Source organism: Ctenocephalides felis, unplaced genomic scaffold (assembly GCF_003426905.1).
Source record: "Ctenocephalides felis isolate EL2017-DRISC unplaced genomic scaffold, ASM342690v1 CF-g0.4_SCAFFOLD_00845, whole genome shotgun sequence".
Taxonomy (NCBI): Eukaryota; Metazoa; Arthropoda; class Insecta; order Siphonaptera; family Pulicidae; genus Ctenocephalides; species Ctenocephalides felis.
In genome coordinates, this window is record NW_020536999.1 from 91,568,689 (window position 1) to 91,589,849 (window position 21,161).

A 21,161-nucleotide genomic window follows, 5' to 3' on the forward strand; every position below is an offset into this window, starting at 1 on the left:
TGTTAGATTATCTAGATCTTATCTTCTTGACAAAATCTATATTCCTCTTTTTAAAACCAACAAGGAAATACTCGAACAATAAATAATTTTATTAATAATTTCCTGAAGGAGGGGCATGTGTTATTGACAAAGACTGATTTTGTTTGCTAGTATTTTGACTAATCAACATTTAAGTCATTCTGAATCGTTTGACACAAAAATCATGAAAACTGTGTGTATATGAATCAAAATTTGGCATTTTATTAACGTCTTAAAAACGGCGATGATTTTAATTAAATTTGCATAGTTAAAGAGTTCATGATCTAAATGAGCTTCTTAAAATATTATAGGCCTAAGAAAATGGTTTCATTGTAAAAATTAATAAAAGCCTGAACAAAAACATCATTTCGTGTTTGTAAGTAGATAAATATATAGATAAATATGCAGATTAATAAGTAAATAAATACATAAATAGATAAATACATGAATGAATGAATATAGAAATAAATAAATATGGAAATAAATAAATATATAAATATAGAAAGGAATAAATATAGAAATAAACAAATATATAAGGTTTACTCAACGTTTAAGTAATTCTAAATCATTTGACACAGAAATCATGAAAGGAATGTGTATGAATCAAAATCTGGCATTTCATTAAAGTTTTCTTAAAATCGGTTGCAACGGTGATGATTTTAATGAAACTTTGCATAGTTATGGAGCACATGATGTAAATGAGCTTTCTAAAATATTATAGGCCTAAGAAAAGTGGTTTATTTTTAAAAATTAATAGAAGTTCGAACAAAAACATTATTTCATGTTTGTAAGTAGATAAATAAATATATAGATAAATATGCAGATTAATAAGTAAATAAATACATAAATAGATAAATACATGATTGAATGAATATGGAAATAAATAAATATAGAAATAATTAAATATAGAAATAAATAAATATATAACGTTTACTCAACGTTTAAGTAATTCTAAATCATTTGACACAGATATCATGAAAAGTATGTGTATACAAGTCAAAATTTTGCATTTTTTTAATGTGTTCTTAAAATCGATTGCAACGGTGATGATTTTAATGAAAACTTGCATAGTTAAAGAGTTCATGATCTAAATGAGCTTCCTAAAATATTATAGGCCTAAGAAAGAAAATGGTTTCATTGTAAAGATTAATAGAAGTTTGAACAAAAACATTATTTCATGTTTGTAAGTAGATAAACAAATATATAGATAAATATGCAGATTAATAAGTAAATAAATACATAAGTAGATAAATACATGAATGAATGAATATAGAAATAAATAAATATAGAAATAAATAAATATAGAAATAAATAAATATAGAAATAAATAAATATAGAAATAAATAAATATAGAAATAAATATAGAAACAAACAAATATAGAAACAAACAAATATAGAAACAAACAAATATAGAAACAAACAAATATAGAAACAAACAAATATAGAAACAAACAAATATAGAAACAAACAAATAAATATAGAAACAAATAAATATAGAAACAAACAAATAAATATAGAAACAAACAAAGAAATATAGAAACAAACAAAGAAATATAGAAACAAATAAATAAATATAAAAACAAATAAATAAATATAAAAATAAATAAATATAAAAATAAATAAATAAATATAAAAATAAATAAAATATAGAAATAAATAAAGAATTATATAAATAAATAAATAAAACTTGCATTTGAAATTTCCTAATTAAGAGTTTGTAGATAAGTAAATAAATAAGTAAATAAATATTTAATATAATATATAAATAGATGAGCAAATAAATCTTACATTTAAAATATTTCAATTGCAAATTTATTTAGTGTTTGTAAATAAATAAATAAAACTTACATTTGCCACATCAGCATCAGGCCACCCGAATTCTGTTAAAGTCTCTTCATCGATAAGCAGATTTAATAACAGCCTAATATTTTTACACAAAGCCTCCTCCGTTAGAAAACCACACTAAAATGAACAAAATATTAATTACACATTAAATTAAAATGTCTATTATTACTTATAATAAAGATTTACTTTAATTTCTACAGGTATTTCAGCCTGATCAGGATTATCAACAAACTCCTCATCATTAATATCTTCCTTGACTTCATTGGCAACAGCCACTTCTTCTTCCTGCATACTTTTCAGCAAAACCAGTTTCAACTTTTTCTTTTCAGCCTTCGATATGATTTCTTCAAGCTGGTCCCTGTGTTTAGACCTCATGTGGCGGTATAAACAGTCTCTAGAATAAAAAATATAATAATCAGAGAAATATTGCTTGATTGAATAAATGATTAAATAAATATTCTTACCGTCTTATAAATGCTCTTCCACAAGTATGACATGATCTGGGCTCTTCCTTAACGTGGATTCTCAAGTGCATTGATAATGATGCTTTCGTTGCAAATCTTTTGTGGCAGATTTCACATTCGAAATCTAAAATAGATAAATAGATAATAAAGTACATTGAATAAAATAAGTAATACAGTATATGAATAAATATAATGAAGTATAAAGTTAGGGAATAAAGTAACCGATATATAATAAAGTAAAATATATAAATTAATAAAGTAAACAATATATAAATAAATAAAAATAACATAAATAAATAATAAAGTTAGTATGCAAATGAATAAATGTAAATGTAATAAATAATAAGCATGTAATAAATATAAATATAATATGTAATTAGGTAGGAGTAAATGAGATAAATAAAAATGTAAATATTGATGATAAATAATAATAAATGTAAGTATAAATGCCTTAGATAAATAATAAAAATGTAAATGTAAATGTAAGTGTAAATGTAATATAAAAATTAAAAAATATAAAATGAATAAATAAATAAATGTAAGTTGATAAAGAAATAACAATGTAAACGTGATAAAAATTTAAATAATAAATATAAAGGTAATAAATAAATTATGAAGTAAATGTAATGAATAAAAATGGAAATGTAAATGTGATAAAAATTTAAATAATAAATGTAAATGTGGACGTTTTTTTAAACAAAAATATACAATATAAATGTAATAAATAATGAAGAATAAATGCACATGCATGCATAGTAATAAATAAATGTAATATATATGAAGGAGAAAGTTATATAAATTTAATAAAATAAATGTAAGGTATGTATGTAAAAAAGTAATTATATACATAAATAATAAAGCACTACATAAATAAATAAAGTACATAAATATAAAATGCAGTAAATATATAAACAAATAAATAATATATAAATAAATAATAAAGAATAAATAAATAATAAAATATAGTTAGGGAATAAAGTAACCGATATAATATAAAGTAAAATATATAAGCTGATAAAGTAAATCATATATAACTAAATAAAAAAAAACAAATAAAGTTAGTATGTAAATGAATAAATTGAATGTAATAAATAATAAGCATGTAATAAATATAAATATAATATGTAATTAGGTAGGAGTAAATCATATATAACTAAATAAAAAAAAACAAATTATGAAGTTAGTATGTAAATGAATAAATGTAATAAATAATAAGCATGTAATAAATATAAATATAATATATAATTAGGTAGGGGAAAATGAGATAAATAAAAATGTAAATATTGATAAATAATGATAAACGCAAGTATAAATGTCTTAGATAAATAATAAAAGTGTAAATGAAAATGTAAGTGTAAATTTAATATAAAAATTAAAAAATATAAAATGAATAAATAAATAAATATAAATTGATAAAGAAATAACAATGTAAATGTGAAAAATTTAAATAATAAATGTAAAGGTAATAAATAAATTATAAAGTAAATGTAATTAATAAAAATGGAAATGTAAATGTGGATGCTTTTTAAATAAAGAAATGTAAATGTAAAAATACAATGTAAATGTTATAAAAATTCAAATTAAATAATAAATGTAAATGTGGACGTTTTTTTAAATAAAAATATAGAATATAAATGTAATAAATGAATAATAAATGCACATGCATGAATAAATAAATGTAATAATATACAAGAAGGTGAAATTATTATAAATGTAATAAGTAAATGTAAAGTATGTATATAAAAAGTAATTATATATAGAAATAATAAAGCACTACATAAATAAAGTATATGCTTAAGGGGGGCGATACATGTAACAAGAAAAAAAAAATCGATTTTTTTTTATTTCATAAATCGTTACAATAACATCTCAAAAATATGCCTGTAAATATTCAAAACAAAATTATCATTATTTATACAATAAAAACTCATTTAAGTGCCACGCCTCAACTCGACGCTTGAGTGCTATTGTAAACTTTAAACGCGTTTTTCTCAAAACGACATTTTTGAAATTTGCGGGCGTGATAACTCAAAAAGTTCTCAACCGATTCCAATGAAATTTTGCACACATCTACTTTACAGTAATAGCTTCTAGTTAAACCTCAAACATTCCAAAAAATGTTTCAAAAATTAACCCTTTTACCAAAAAAACCATTGAAAAAAAGGTGAAAAATCGAACTTTTTTTTTCTAAGGTGTGCCAATTTACGATTTTGTGACTTTTTTAATTTTTTTTGGTTTAACTAGAAGATATATGTTTTATGAACACGTACAAACTAATTTTTTTAAATTCAGATCACCGTACGAAAAGTGAGAACGCCCGCAAATTGATGGCGTTTTCCGAGAGGGTCTTGGCAGATTTATTTTTACGGCAGCCATTTAAAAAGAAAAAATTTAAAAAAAATTTTTTTTGTGTATTTTAATATATAATAAATAACCCTAAAAAAATTCAAAAAGATTCAATCATTCCTTCCCAGTTTAAAAAGTCCTCAAAAAATGGTAAAAATTACGGCGATTACATGTATCGCCCCCCTTAAATATAAAATGCAGTACTATATATAAACAAATAAATAATATATAAATAAAAATATGAAGTATAAATAAATAATAAAAAGAAGTATATATAATAAAATATTTAATTTAAAAGTAATAAGTTGTAAGAATCATTGTTATGGAATCGTTTTTATAAAAATTTACTCCACAAACAAAAATCTTTCAAGTTTTTCGCATTCAAAATCTAAAATAGATAAATAAATAGATAATAAAGTAAATTGAATAAAATAATAAAGTATATAAATAAATATTATGAAGTATATAGTTAAGTAATGAAGTATGGTTACTTCATATATAATAAAGTAAAATATATAAATTAATAAAATAAATAATGTATAAATAAATAAATAATACATAAATAAATAATAAAGTTAGTATGTAAATGAATAAATGTAAATGTAATAAATAATAAGCATGTAATAAATATAAACATAATATGTAATTAGGTAGGAGTAAATGAAAAAAATGTAAATATTGATAATAAATGTAAGTATAAATATCTTAGATAAATAATAAAAATGTAAATGAAAAGGAAATGTAAGTGTAAATGTAATATAAAAATTAAAAAATATAAAATGAATAAATAAATAAATGTAAATGGATAAAGAAATAACAATGTAAATGTGATAAAAACTTAAATAATAAATATAAAGGTAATAAATAAATTATAAAGTAAATGTAATGAATAAAAATGGAAATGTAAATGTGGATGCTTTTTTAAATAAAGAAATGTAAATGTAAAAAGACAATGTAAATAGGAATTTAAATGAAATAAATGTAAATGTAGACACAAATGTAGACAAATAAAAATATAGAATATAAATGTAATAAAAAATGAATAACAAATGCACATGCATGAATAAATAAATGTAATAATATATATGAAAATGAAAGTAATATGAATGTAATAAATAAATGTAAAGTATGTATAAAAAAAAGTATATACATAAATAATAAAGCACTACACAAATAAATAAAGTACATAATTAAAAATAAAATGCAGTAAATATATAAACAAATAAATAATATATAAATAAATAATGAAGTATAAATAAATAATAAAAAGAAGTATATATAATAAAATATTTAAATAGTAATAAGTTGTAAGAATCATTTTTATAAAAATTTACTTCACAAAACAAAAATCTTTCAAGTTTATTATGTGTTTGTGTATATAAAATTATCTGTAAAATTATTAAATAAACAACTCACAAACCTTTAATGCCAGTGTGCACAATTTTATGCTTAGCTAAATCCTCTTTCCTCATGAAGGTCTTATCACACTCATCGCACTCCAAAGGCTTTTCACCTTCATGGATAAACCTTTCATGAAGACGAAGCCTGAAATCACAAGCATAAAATATATACTTATACATAATATTGCACAAAATTTATTATCCTTACCTGCTCTTTCTATTAAACGCTTTCCCACAGACCTGGCAAACATACCCGTGTTCGCCTGTATGATGGAAAAGATGAGCCCTTAATTGAGTCGATTGAATAAATGTCTTTCCACAATAGTCACACTTGAAAGGCTTATCCATAGTATGTGTTTTTAAATGCCTGTTGAGAGTCTCTTTAGCCCCAAACCGATTGTGACACTAGATAAAAAAAAAAAATGGTTTAATAAAAAATATATAAATCATGTACAGTGCAAAGAATATTTATTCAGAATACAATTTAAATCTTGTTGATGCATTTATATATATTTACCTAACGAGCAATCCAAAAACAATTGTCCAAACTATCAGCATGTAATAATAAATCATACAAATTTTTATATTAATAATTGGCAAAGAGGAAAATATAGAAAAGTACAATTGTAAAAAAAATGGTAAAACAAAAAAAAATCAACTTGCACATTTTTACAGATTTGATTTAAATGAATATTTTGCAACCTTAAAATTGATTTTTATCAGATTTTAAAAAATTACTGTTTTGAATAAATATTTTTTCAATATTTAAGTTATAATATCAAATTTAAAAAAATTTATATCAATATTTTTTAATAAATTTTCTATCACACTTTTACAAACTTAAGTTTTTAATGAACATCTTTGTAAAGTTTTAGCACATTTTCGCTTCGTTTTTAATAAATATTTTCAAAATGTTTAATATTTCCTGTCACATTTTAAATTTATGTTATAAATGAATATTTTTTATCGCACTTTTAAAAATATTAAAGTTTTAAATAAATATTTTTGCAAAAATTAATAAATTTAATTTAAAGAAATTTGCAGTTTTTATCTATTACATGTTTAATTTTAATTTATCAAATGTTTAGCTAACTAATTACTATCATTACACTACTTCTCATAGGCCTATAATATTTTAAGGGTTTCAGGACAACTATCAATTATACTACCATGCAAACTTTGTATAAAATTTGGTAGAAAAACAATTAAAACATTAACAATCCTTATTAAGAACACTTTTGTTAAATTGTGATAGAAAATAATAAAAAATTGCAATAATATTCATAGCCTAAATGGTCACCAGGTTCAGCCTTAAAATAAATTTGAAAAAAAAAAATGAAATGACTTTGTAGAAGAATTAATAAAAAATACAAAAATGTTCATTAAAAATTTATAAATTTGTACATGCCACATGTCCATCTTAAAAAAAATCATTGAAAACTTTCAAAGTTGTAAAAATGTGGTAGGAAAAAAACTAAAATTGTATAAATATTCATTAAAAGTTTATAAACTTGTAAAATTGTGATAGAATTTTTTTTTAATTAAAAATTATTCATAGAATTCATTAAATTTGTAAAAATAACCACAGAACTATTAGCACACCTACAGAGAACATGTTGTAGATAAGTTATTATAATTCAAACATTTCTCATAAGCCTATAATATTTTGAAGAATTTATTACAACATTATCAAAGAATGTTTTATCAAATTCCCAGGAAAGTAACCAGTAGATTCTCCTTGAAAACCAAAACAAAAATAAATACTTACCATTTCACATTCGTAAGGGCGCTCTCCTGTGTGTGTCCTCATGTGTTTCTTCAAAGCATTCGACGAGGAGAACTCTTTATCACAATCTTCAACTGTGCAAGGGAATGGACGCTCACCTTAAAAGTAAAAAGCATAATTAAATTAATTTATAAGATACAAAATATAAATATATTATCTTTCTTTCTATAATGTATTATTTTTTTATTATTACCAGTGTGTGTCCGGACATGTACATTGTAGACAGTCGTGCCAAAGAATATCCTGTTGCAGTACTCGCATTTGTGTTGCTTTTTTGGCTTTGCTTCACCCATATGTGCCCTTAGGTGCTCTCGTAAGTTGTCTTTTCTTGAGAACTCACGACCACAAACCTAGACAATAATAATTTCATAATAAAAGTATGGTTGCAATTGCAGCTAAGAAAGCTTTTCTTTGATTTTGTTATAAAAGTAAATTTTAGTTTCAAGTGTTGACAAATTTTAAAAACTAACATGTCTCTTGACTATTTTACAAGATGCTTTATATCTAGTTTATTTAATATGATATTAAATAATATATATTATTAAAAGGTTCCTAAAGTTCACAATAAATGTGTATATATGTAAATTGTATAAACAATGTCAATTTGTTAAAGATAATTTAATTTATTAAAGAATTATATTAATTATATTTGAAACATCACAAATGTGCTAAAATCAATATAAATTAATAGAATAATTATTGAAAATATCAATGCTTTAAAAGAAGGTGTTAAAATTTAAAGTATACAAAATTTTATACAAAAAATTAATTTATGAAAAATATTGAAACAAAGTAAAAAGTATGAATATTAATATACAATAAAATGATAAAATTTAATAGGTAACATAATAAATAATTCTATTATAAACAATATAAAAAATATTAATATAAAAATTAACAGATTTAATTAAAAATATCAAGTCAAGTATAATATTAAAAGAAATGTTTAAAATTAACATTAAATTAAAATGAGAAATGTGATAAAATGAGATGCAAGAAATAAATTGTCATATTAATGAGTAACAACAAATTAAAATATCGATTATTTAAAATATTGAAAATATATAAAATGTTAAAATTTAATAATAAGAATTAAATATTTAACAGAATAAAAAAATGACAAAACATGCAAAAAAATTATTCAAATTTAATGAACATGATAATTTGTTTAAAAATTAATAAATTCAGTTCAAATGCATAAAAAATATTAAAACAAAGCAAATATACAAAAAATAATAATAAAATTAAACAGTATTAAAATTATTAATAAGCATACAAAAAAATGAAAACCAAAAAACATTAAGTCTAATGAAATTAAACAAGTAAAAAACAAATAAAAAATTAAAAAAAATAAAATGATTTACAATATTATAAATATTAGTAAAATACTCTGAAATAAATTAATTTCATTACAATTAAACGAAAAGAATGAAAAGTAACAAAATAAAAGTATTATTAGAAATATATGAATAAATGTTAAAATTCAACAAAAACTTTGAATAAAATTTAGTAGAATAAATAAAAAAAAGTATCCAATATATTGAGAATGTACAAAAATGTTTAAATTCATTAAGGTTTTTAATAAAAATCATTGCATAAGTTAGAAAATAAAAAGATGGAGAAGAGTGTCAATTTGTTGACATTTCATAAAAATTCAATAAATCTTAATATATAATCGATAATAAATATTAAATTGAAATTTAATAACCAGCACTATTAAAATTAACAAAAGTGGTAAGGTTTATTGAAAGTAAATCATTCAAAAAGTATTAAAAATGTCTATGATATAAAAAAGGTTAAAATTAAGAAAAAAAAACATTGAAACAACCAAATTAAATCTAAATAGTTTTAAAACAATTAAAATGTAGCATAAAGAATAACTAAAACTAAATATACAAAGAATTATTGAAATTTTATAAAGATATTAAAAACTTTATCATAATCTAAAATCCAATAGTTTAAATTTGCATTAGAAGTTTCACTTCACAAACAATGCAGACTCGAACAAACATGATATAAAAAAAAACTATTTTACATTTAACCCTTACCTCACATGGAAGACTTAACCTAGGTGTTCCATTACACCCAGTCTGCTGCAAATGCCTATCCAAGTGATACTTCCTAGTGAAAGTCTTTTCACACTGCGGACAAACAAACAGAGCCCCTTTTCCTACACCATGATCCATGGCTCTATGTCTATTCAGAGTCGACTGATCTTTGCAGGTGCAAGAGCACTCAGGACACCCATAAGTTGGAATGACAGCATGCAGATTTGCAATGTGCTTTTCAAGACTTGAATTTGTTGTGAAGGTTTTGGGACACATGAAGCACTCATGGGGACCATTCTAGATAAAAATATTAAAATTAGTAACAAAATGTGATAATGTTATATCATGTGTGTACATTATTACTTTGTGTTGTTTTTTAGGCAAGTCTCCACAGCAAAAGCAAGGTTCATCCGTAATTGGATCATCATTTTCGTCATCTTCTTCAACACAAAGCAAATCATATTCGGTAATCCCTTCAGTGCCACCAGCAATGGGGGCTACAATTGTGTTTGAAGATTTTAAGCGAGTCTCGATTGATAAAGGTTTGCCTGTACAGAACCTTATGTGTCTTTTTACACCCTAAAATAGAAATGGTAATAGTAGTGGTAAATGATGGTAATAATTGCATTTTATTGTTTCAACTTATATTGCAACTTACTCTTGCAGAAACAAATACTTTTTCACACTTGTCACACCTGTTGTCATCGGGAGCACTGGATGTTTCTTGAGACATCTTCATAAATGTATTTATTGCTGAAAATAATTGATTAGATAAGTAGATATTATTGTGTAATAATGCATTTCATGCGGTTTTAATAAATAACCAAAGTACAAGGCCAGAGCACGAATGTGCGGATGTGCACATATGTCACGTCCTATACTGAATAAATAGAGTAGTGATCGTCCATCAAAGGCAGTGATGTCTTAAGAGAGAGTCTAGCCAAGTGATAATGTCTTGAGAGTAGTCTTAGATATCTTAAGTGGAGATTATGTTTGTTAATTAAAAGAATTAAATACAGTGTATCATACTACAAGTGGATTTTATATTGGAAGCCAGAAGTCTATCTCTTTCAGCAAATACCTCACTGAAAGGGCCCACTATTCTGAAGAGATCTATTATCAAACCAGTAAATCAAACATTACTCCTACTGCTCGACCCAAGGAACCAGAACGAGTTATTACTATTGGTCTGGAGCATGGATCTACCAACATCGGACCTCCAACCCATACTTAAACCCTACTAATCAACAACTTATTTCATTTAAATATATTGACTGATAATTGATAAACAGTTGACTTGAAATATAAACTTAATTGATTGCAATAGGTTATTATTGTTCTAATTGTTCAATAATAACTCTGTTTTTTATCTAAAGAAAAAAAGGCTCAGACGTTTCTCATTGCCAATGATTGAGCTCATCATTCAACAAATCAGATTCCAATTTGCTTTAGAGTACATCGTAAAAGTACTACAAAGAAATTGATTCCAATTGCTATCTACATTTCACCAAATGCAGCATGAGAGATTAAATTATTTGTAATGAACATACTTAATGATCAAATGATCACTAAGCAAAATGATCCAATACTGTTTTACAAATTCTGTTCACGATTAATTAATGGTGAAGAAATAGATTATTAGAATCCAGTGATCCTTGAAGATTCTAATGTGAATTTCTCAGAAACATTATTAACCTTAAAGACAAATTGGAGTTAGAAATGGTCAATAGTAGGAATAATTGAACAACCAAAGGGGGTACATGCTACTACTAATGCAAGGAATATTTACAAAAACATTTGGCATCCTACTTCTGTTATCGTAGACCATACTGTTATAACTGCTACAGATTTGGGTATTTCTTCATTCAAAAATGGCTTTATCCAAAAATATGTCAAGGTAGAAATGATTCAGCAATCCAAGGGAGCACCAACAACCATCGATGCAGAAGAAATAGAAATCTCAGTTCTTTCATGATCCTATTGTAAACATTATAAATTTGAAAGAGATCAAGAAATCAAACTCACTTTCATGACCCTGTTGTAAATCTTATAAATTTGGATACCTCTGTATTCAAAAATGTAGTCGAAGATGCCCTCAACTGTAAATTGATGGACAGAAAACATTGTTAACATTAAAGACTAATTTGAATTAAAAATGGTACATATTAAGAATAATTCAACAACCAAAGGGGGTACATGCTACTACTAATGCAAAGAATATTTACAAAAGCATTTGGCATCCAACTTCTGTTATTGTAGACCATACTGTTATAACTGCTACAGATTTGGGTATTTCTTCATTCAAAAATGGCTTTATCCAAAAATATGTCAAGGTAGAAATAATTCAGCAATCCAAGGGAGCACCAACAACCATCGGTGCAGAAGAAATATTGGCAACATAGAAGTCTCAGTTCTTTCATGATCCTAATGTAAATGTTAGGAATGTGAAAGAGATCAAGAAATCAAACTCACATTCATGACCCTGTTGTAAATCTTATAAATTTGGATACTTCTGTATTCAAATATGTAGATAAAGATGCCCTCAATTGTTAATTGATGGATGGAGAACATTGTTAACCTTAAAGAATACTTAGAATTAAAAATGGTAAATAGTAAGAATAATTCAACAACCAAAAGAGGTACATGCTACTACTAAAGCAAGATATTTTTACAAAAACATTTGGCATCCTATTTCTGTTATCGTAGTCCCTACTGTTGTAAATGCTACACATTTAAGTATTTCTTCATTCAAAAATGTGTCAAAAGATGCCATCAAGCCAATGTAAATGATTCAACAACCAAAGGGGGCACCAACAACCATCGATGCATTCTTGTTTTATCTATGCATCGATGCATAAGAAATATTGGCAAAACAGGAATCAAACTTACTTTCATGTAAGTGTTATAATTTGGGATAATGCTGTAATCAATGGTACTTAAAAGATGCCATCAACAGTAAATTGTTACTAATGCAATGTCAACAAGTCTTGAATAAGCAATAAGAATTAACTAAAAATCAATTATATACCTTCTACTACCGCGATTTCCACATTAAAAATTTCAATCCATCTTCACCCAGAGACTCCACTAACTAACACATATTTCACTTATCCTTAAATCATATATCATATTAAAAAACTTTGTTATGACTATTATCTTCCGCCATTACCTTGTTATCGTGTCCCCTGCCAACTGTCACCTGTTCCTCGAAGACATCGAAAAAGACTCTTTTCTCTCGAATTATAACTGCCAACCCCTTTCTCGAGACTGTTATGGATTGTCGAAATGTCTTGTAGTAAGTATTGTGTGCGTATTTCAGGATTAAATAGGAAAAAACACGCCCCTAATGTAGTGACAACCTATTGTACCAAAACGCCACGCCAAGGGTATATTTGCTAGGCGAGGAGAAAGCGGGTTGCCAGCTGCGGGATAAAGGAAACATATTTAATTTAATAAAAAATGCAATTGAAAAGGTCTAAATACATAAAAACCGGGGCTCTTGTTGTTGAAAACAGATTACAAATGTATTTAGAAGGTCTTTTTGCTTAATTTAGAAAAAATTCAAGTACGTGTTCGATGTGAAGTTGCCTGATTGAGGTGACGTTTTGCTAAAGCACTTTTGGCGGTAAATTCAAATTCAAATTTTGAACTAATCTGGAAACACTTGATAAAAACGTCTTAAGATTTGTAAAAAGCTTATTTAAAGTATGTAAATATTATATCTACATATATACAAAGTATATATGTTATATAAGTAATATAATTTTGATAGTTTTTTAGAAAACTTGGTAAATTAAATACATTTTTATAAAGATCTAGTAAAAAACAAATTATTTCCATATTTATATAAATATAAATATTAACAAAGTCTAATAATCGAGCATAGCATCAATCAAAAAACAATTTCCTTTTACATCCAAACGTTTCGGCTATAATCCTAGTCTTCAGTAAAAAAATTATTTAATCTAACTGTAGTTTAGGTAAATATTAAACATTTCATTGATAATATACAATTTATATATGTATTTCATATATGTTGTCTAGATATAAATAATATTAATATGAATCCTATTAAATTTTAATACTTGTATATCAATTTATATTCATAAAGTTTCCACATTTAATATGTAAACAATTATTCACTTGTTTATAATATATAAATACTATATGTATATAAAAAATATGCTTTATTATTATATTATAAATATATTTATTCATTAATAATTAAATATAATTCCATTCTATAAACTAAAAAACAAGTACATACTTATAAAAATCAGTCTTACGTGCTTAATTTATATATTATCTGATTCTTTTACCATCTATTCGACATTCATATCAACTTCAGCCAACTTTGAGGCTTCTTGGACACTTATGGGGCACATACAAGGCACCATTTGTACATTATTATTATTGTTGGAATTCCTGTTGTCGTTGTTGAGTTGTCTAAAATCAAAAGTTTCCAAATTTTTTCCATTATCTTGGACTGTTAGAGTCTTCGGGACTCCAATGGCAGGGTCTGCTGAAGAAATGTAGTGTTGGACCACTGACTAAAAAAATAGTAAGCATAAATATTTTTAAACATAATTCCTGTTTAATAACTGTCACTTTATTTATATATATTTATCCGTCTATTACTTGGCTTGACATCAAGTCTTGGCTAGCCAAAAAATCCAATTGTGTAGACAGGTCAACTGGTCTAGGAACCATAACACCAGGTTGTTGCTGTTGTTGCTGATCAACCAAGTCAACCAATTGATAACCAGAATCAACCAGCTGCTGCTGCTGGGGTTGTTGAATCAAAATTAAATTGCCCAGTGGCTGATTTGGTTGAACTTGGTTTGATGATGATTGTTGCTGTTGCTGTTGCTCTGGTGGTCGAGCAGTTGTTGGTGGTTTTTGATTTATGGCGTTTTGGTTGCTCTAGAATAAAAGATATATTAGATTTGGTCTTGTAAACTGTATTGGCTAGATGTATTTTAAATAGTACAGTTGCAAGTCATGCGTTTTTACCTTTATTTATCATATATCTAGTAGCTTTAAAAACATGTGATTAATATGAATGATGTATAAGATAAATTTGTACAAAATTATCTAGTCTACAATAGAGACCCTACAGCAACTCAGTATACTCTAGAATTGTCATTGAATATTAGAATATATCATGCTTTAGTGATGTTACATACATTATTTTTAAATATCATCTCTACCTCTTAAACCATTTAATAAAGATGAATATCGTTTATGGAAAATTTGTCTAAAATTAAATAATCTACGAATTTTCCTAAAAATAAATCCTTTCTAACAACTCGGTATACTCAAAAACATCACTTACTTACCACAATATCCTTTTTCTCATCCTCCTTAGTATCAATCTTCGACTGCGCCGCCTGAATTTCCACAACCGGTTCCGGTTTCTTCTGCTCAGTCTGGGTCACAACCACGGTTGTGGTTGTCGGTTTTTCCGGTTGTGGTTTGGGCTGAACCGGTTGCAATACCGGTCTTGGAACCGGATACCAAGGCGGGTAGTTGTAACCATAGTAAGGATAAAATGGTTGTTGGGGGGTATGGATATTGTTGTTTGTTGTTTAGTTGGTTGGATGGGTTGTAAATTTGGTTGGGATGGTTGAAGTAACGGATTATGGGATAGGCGAAGGCTCGGTAGTGGTATATGGGTGGTGTCTCCGCTGGCGGTTTCCTGGAAAAGAAATAATAAAATATTCATTAAAAAAAAATTAACTCATTAGCACATTTATTTATTAAATCTCTTGTAACTTTTAAACAGTTCGTGTAAAATACATGAAATATTCGGCAAATTTGTGTAAAATAATCTACAACTTTTTCTAAGAACATAAGACCCTACAGCGACTTGATATACTCGTAAATTCAAGTCAAAGATGGAAAATAAAAATATTCTTGCAAGTCGTTTATGTGCATTTATTTATATTATTATATCTCTTGTAACTTCTGAACCATTCGATTAATATGACTGATGTATATGAGAAATTTGTTCAAAATTTAATAATCTTGAAGCCTCTCTAATATCATAACACCCTAAAGCAGCTCGGTATATTTTAAAATCACTTTCAAAACACGAATTTATGTCCAAGTGCATTTTTCTAGTATATGCCATGTAACTTGTAAACCATTCTATAAATATAAAAGATGTATCTAGTGAATTTATATAAAAACCAGGCGAATTCCGTTTCACCACCAGATGGTTTCATTCCTTATCTATGGTTTCATTTTATGTAACATTTCGTTTGGTGATTAAAAGATGAAGAAAAAAATTGCCTGCTGTTGAAATTGAATAAAAATTTGCACAATACACGTGATAGATTTGATTTCCAATTGAAATGTTAGAAAACAAATAACTTAGTTTTTTCACTTTTTTTGTACAATTTCACAGTGAACACAATACCGGTTTGTCACATGAAATTAACTGAGCAGAGAACAATGAGTAGCTGTCAAACAAATGAGTAGCAGTCAAACAAAAAATATTAGGTTGAAGTACATGCTAAGTATCAAAGATGACGCTGTATTTGAAAAAAGAAAAAGTGTTTTCCGCTTTTCTGTTGAAAACTTTCTTCAATTTTATTTGCTATAAACCTCACGGAGTCCGAGACCTTTCCAACGAATGCAAAATCGTCGAAATCGGTTCGTACGTTCTGGAGTTATATCGTCAGGAAGGAAAACCCGACTTATTTTTATATAATAGATTAAATAATCTACAGCATTGTCTAATATATGGCCGTACAGCAACTCGGAATACTCTAAAATTTTATTCAAAATGGAATATAAGTGTTCTTTCTTCAGCACTTTGATCGTTAATTGACTTGCAACATTTACTTAATAAATCTCTTGTAACTTTTAAATCATTCGATTAACTCGAATGATATATATGAGAAAAATGTTCAAAATTAAATAGTCTACAAGTTTTCTAAAAGTATAATGCTCTACAGCAAATCGGTATACTCCAAAAACCTTTTTATTTAATATACGATATGAATTTATCACCTCATTTATCTACTATATTTCTACTATTAACTTTCAAACCACTGGATTAGTATGAATAAAGCATTTAAAAATTCTACTACTAAGTATGGGAAGTTGTTTTAGGTTTTTTTTATAATAACGCCAGCAAGAATTGATCTCAAGATTTTTTGTACAAATCCGGTTTAAGGTTTTTTTTGAGGTCCTAATTTAATAATTTTGGACCACCTGCAGGTCTATTGTGGTCGGGACAACATCTCAATTATATATATATATATATATATATATGATATTCAGTTTTCAGGGCAATACATCAATTAAAAAATTTGTATGACTTTAAAACATTTTTATTTATTCCATACGTTTCGACACATTGTTTTGTGTCATCTTCAGTGGACTCTAGATTGAAAGAACAGATAGAAATTATTAAATAAAAACTAATATATAAGAAGTGATATGGTATGAACTTACATGCAATTGAATTAATCCTAATTATTTCATATTATAAATGTTCACAATGCACAATCTTAATTATTTCATATTATAAATGTTCACAATGAACAATCCTAATTATTTCATATTATAAATGTTCACAGTGCACTAAAAAACTAATCCTTGTCATTTTAAGTTGAACAATATATAAATTTTTGACTGAGATTTTTATGAATTTGTGAAGAACATCGCGCCATACATTTCTGTGCTCCGATGTATGGGTGCCTACTGAATGTACGTCAATGTGCGAACCACATGTTGAGGGCTGAGGTACAAGGCAAACGAACTGACCAAAGAATTTAAGATTTGACAACGCGAGAGGGTACATATAGTGAAATATAAAAAAACATGACAATTGTGAGGGTGGACATAATTAGTAAAATTGAGATCAAAATTAAAAGAAAAAGAAAAAGAAAAATTGGCAATAAAATTAATATAATTAAACGTCGATCATGATAGGTAACTATTTTAAAGGTATGAATTTCGAGACATTGTTTAAGACTACTTGGTAATTCTCGCACAGTGAGGAAGTATCCAATCTTTTGTTTAAACTATTTTTGTAAAGGTGTATCAGACAAGATTCTGAAAAGCGTCTCTGAGATGTATTCGATTCGTGATAAAAATTGTGGCCACATCAAAATTGAAAGTATGATTGAAATTTTGTATGTGATCAGTTATCATTGTTTGATTTTGATTTTTATTTTTGGAATTGTTATAATGTTGTCTAAGACGTTTTTTAAGATGTTGTCCAGTTTCGCCAATATAAGTGGCCTCACAATTTGTACAGTCAATTTTATATACGATGTTAGAAATACGATCTAAACTTGTCGGTGATTTTAAGTTCGAAAATAAAAAGTTGAGAGTCTGATCAATATTGCAAACTAAACGCAAATCCGCGAATTCAAATAGTTTTTTCCAAATAGGAAAGAGATTTTTAATGTAAGGGAGACAAATAGTGCCAACAAACTTATTTTCTTCTTTTTTTCTGGGACACGAGGGAAAGATGATTATGTTTTGTGTTAAGGACGGAAAGTCTGTTGTTAATTACTGATTTTATAAGGTGTGGGGGATAGCAATTATTTAATAGGGTTCTGTGGATTAGAGATAGGTTAAAGGCCAAAATTTTTTATCTGACAAGAGAATAGCATGATCAACTAAATTGATAATGGTACCGATTTTCATGTTAGTGGGATGATAAGAATGGAAATTGAGATATCTGCCAGACCACGTTGGTTTCTGGTACCAGTTAGTAATAATTTTATTATCTGTAGTTTTTATGATATTTACATCTAAAAAGCTAATTGACCTATTGTGTTCTTTTTCGAAGGTAAAGGTTAGGTGTTTATTAAAGGAGTTAAAATTTTTTAGTAAAGAATCAAAGTTATTTTTAGGAATGCAAGTAATTATATCATCAACGTATCTATAGTAAAGGAAAAATTCAACATTAGAAAGCTTAAAAACATTTTTTTCAAGATGTTGTAAAGAGAGTTCAGCAAGAGCAGGTGAGATAGGCGATCCCATGGGGGTACCAAAAATTTGTGTATAAAATTGTGAATTGAATTCAAAATAAGTATTCGCGACTATGAATTTAATGGACTCTCGAAACCAATGGAGGGAAAGGGTGGTGGGCAAGAAATCTCATCCCATCTATCTGTGATTGACTCTAAAATTAGTTCTAGTGGACATTGTGAAAAGAGAAATACGTCTAGGCTTATTAAGAGGGAGTTGTTGGGCAATTGTGTATACGTATTTTGTTGACAAATTCGAAGGAATTTTAATAAAGAAAGGAGAATTAACTGCCTTAATAAGCCTAGACGTAGTTTCTCTTTTTTCACAAATGTCCCACTAGAACTAATTTTAGAGTCAATCACAGATAGATGGGATGAGATTTCTTGCCACACCACCCTTTCCCTCCATTGGTTCGAGTCCATTAAATTCATAGTCGCGATACTTATTTTGAATTCAATTCACAATTTATACACAAATTTTTGGTACCCCCATGGGATCGCCTATCTCACCTGCTCTTGCTGAACTCTCTTTACAACATCTTGAAAAAAATGTTTTTAAGCTTTCTAATGTTGAATTTTTCCTTTACTATAGATACGTTGATGATATAATTACTTGCATTCCTAAAAATAACTTTGATTCTTTACTAAAAAATTTTAACTCCTTTAATAAACACCTAACCTTTACCTTCGAAAAAAAACACAATAGGTCAATTAGCTTTTTAGATGTAAATATCATAAAAACTACAGATAATAAAATTATTACTAACTGGTACCAGAAACCAACGTGGTCTGGCAGATATCTCAATTTCCATTCTTATCATCCCACTAACATGAAATCGGTACCATTATCAATTTAGTTGATCATGCTATTCTCTTGTTAGATAAAAAATTTGGCCTTTAACCTATCTCTAATCCACAGAACCCTATTAAATAATTGCTATCCCCCACACCTTATAAAATCAGTAATTAACAACAGACTTTCCGTCCTTAACACAAAACAAATCATCTTTCCCTCGTGTCCCAGAAAAAAGAAGAAAATAAGTTTGTTGGCACTATTTGTCTCCCTTACATTAAAAATCTCTTTCCTATTTGGAAAAAACTATTTGAATTCGCGGATTTGCGTTTAGTTGCAATATTGATCAGACTCTCAACTTTTTATTTTCGAACTTAAAATCACCGACAATTTTAGATCGTATTTCTAACATCGTATATAAAATTGACTGTACAAATTGTGAGGCCACTTATATTGGCGAAACTGGACAACATCTTAAAAACGTCTTAGACAACATTATAACAATTCCAAAAATAAAAATCAAATCAAACAATGATAACTGATCACATACAAAATGTTCAATCATACTTTCAATTTTGATGTGGCCACAATTTTATATCACGAATCGAATACATCTCAGAGACGCTTTTCAGAATCTTGTCTGATACACCTTTACAAAAATAGTTTAAACAAAGATTGGATACTTCCTCACTGTGCGAGAATTACCAAGTAGTCTTAAACAATGTCTCGAAATTCATACCTTTAAAATAGTTACCTATCATGATCGACGTAATTATATTAATTTTATTGCCAATTTTTCTTTTTCTTTTCTTTTAATTTTGATCTCATTTTACTAATTATGTCCACCCTCACAATTGTCATGTTTTTTTATTATTCACTATATGTACCCTCTCGCGTTGTCAAATCTTAAATTCTTTGGTCAGTTCGTTTTGCCTTGTACCTCACCCTCAACATGTGGTTCGCACATTGACGTACATTCAGTAGGCACCCATACATCGGAGCACAGAAATGTATGGCCGATGTTCTTCACAAATTCATAAAATCTCAGTCAAAATTTATATATTGTTCAACTTAAAATGACAAGGATTAGTTTTTTAGTGCACTGTGAACATTTAATATGAAATAATTAGGATTGTTCATTGTGAACATTTATAATATGAAATAATTAAGATTGTGCATTGTGAACATTTATAATATGAAATAATTAGGATTAATTCAATTGCATGTAAGTTCATACCATATCACTTCTTAATATATTAGTTTTATTTAATAATTTCTATCTGTTCTTTCAATCTAGAGTCCACTGAAGATGACACAAAACAATGTGTCGAAACGTATGGAATAAATAAAAATGTTTTAAAGTCATACAAATTTTTTAATTGATGTATTGCCCTGAAAACTGAATATCACATATTTCAACATCAAAATTATATTATAAAAAAAATTTAATATATATATATATATATAC

At 26.5% G+C, this 21,161-nt stretch overlaps 1 protein-coding gene across 1 annotated transcript in view; it reads right to left on the reverse strand.

Moving 5' to 3' along the window:
- Nucleotides 1–21,161, reverse strand: part of LOC113363016 (protein suppressor of hairy wing-like) — a 30,548-nt gene that overhangs the window by 2,923 nt on the left and 6,464 nt on the right. Inside the window, exons 5-18 of the mRNA XM_026605507.1 lie at nucleotides 15,898–16,057; nucleotides 15,247–15,409; nucleotides 14,546–14,830; nucleotides 14,295–14,457; nucleotides 10,566–10,660; nucleotides 10,271–10,486; nucleotides 9,908–10,204; nucleotides 8,053–8,209; nucleotides 7,842–7,957; nucleotides 6,282–6,478; nucleotides 6,094–6,218; nucleotides 2,328–2,451; nucleotides 2,050–2,257; nucleotides 1,867–1,980 (exon numbers count right to left, since the gene is read on the reverse strand). Of these exons, the coding sequence (XP_026461292.1) occupies nucleotides 1,867–1,980; nucleotides 2,050–2,257; nucleotides 2,328–2,451; nucleotides 6,094–6,218; nucleotides 6,282–6,478; nucleotides 7,842–7,957; nucleotides 8,053–8,209; nucleotides 9,908–10,204; nucleotides 10,271–10,486; nucleotides 10,566–10,660; nucleotides 14,295–14,457; nucleotides 14,546–14,830; nucleotides 15,247–15,409; nucleotides 15,898–16,057 (2,420 nt within the window). The remainder of the gene's footprint in view (nucleotides 1–1,866; nucleotides 1,981–2,049; nucleotides 2,258–2,327; nucleotides 2,452–6,093; nucleotides 6,219–6,281; nucleotides 6,479–7,841; nucleotides 7,958–8,052; nucleotides 8,210–9,907; nucleotides 10,205–10,270; nucleotides 10,487–10,565; nucleotides 10,661–14,294; nucleotides 14,458–14,545; nucleotides 14,831–15,246; nucleotides 15,410–15,897; nucleotides 16,058–21,161) is intronic.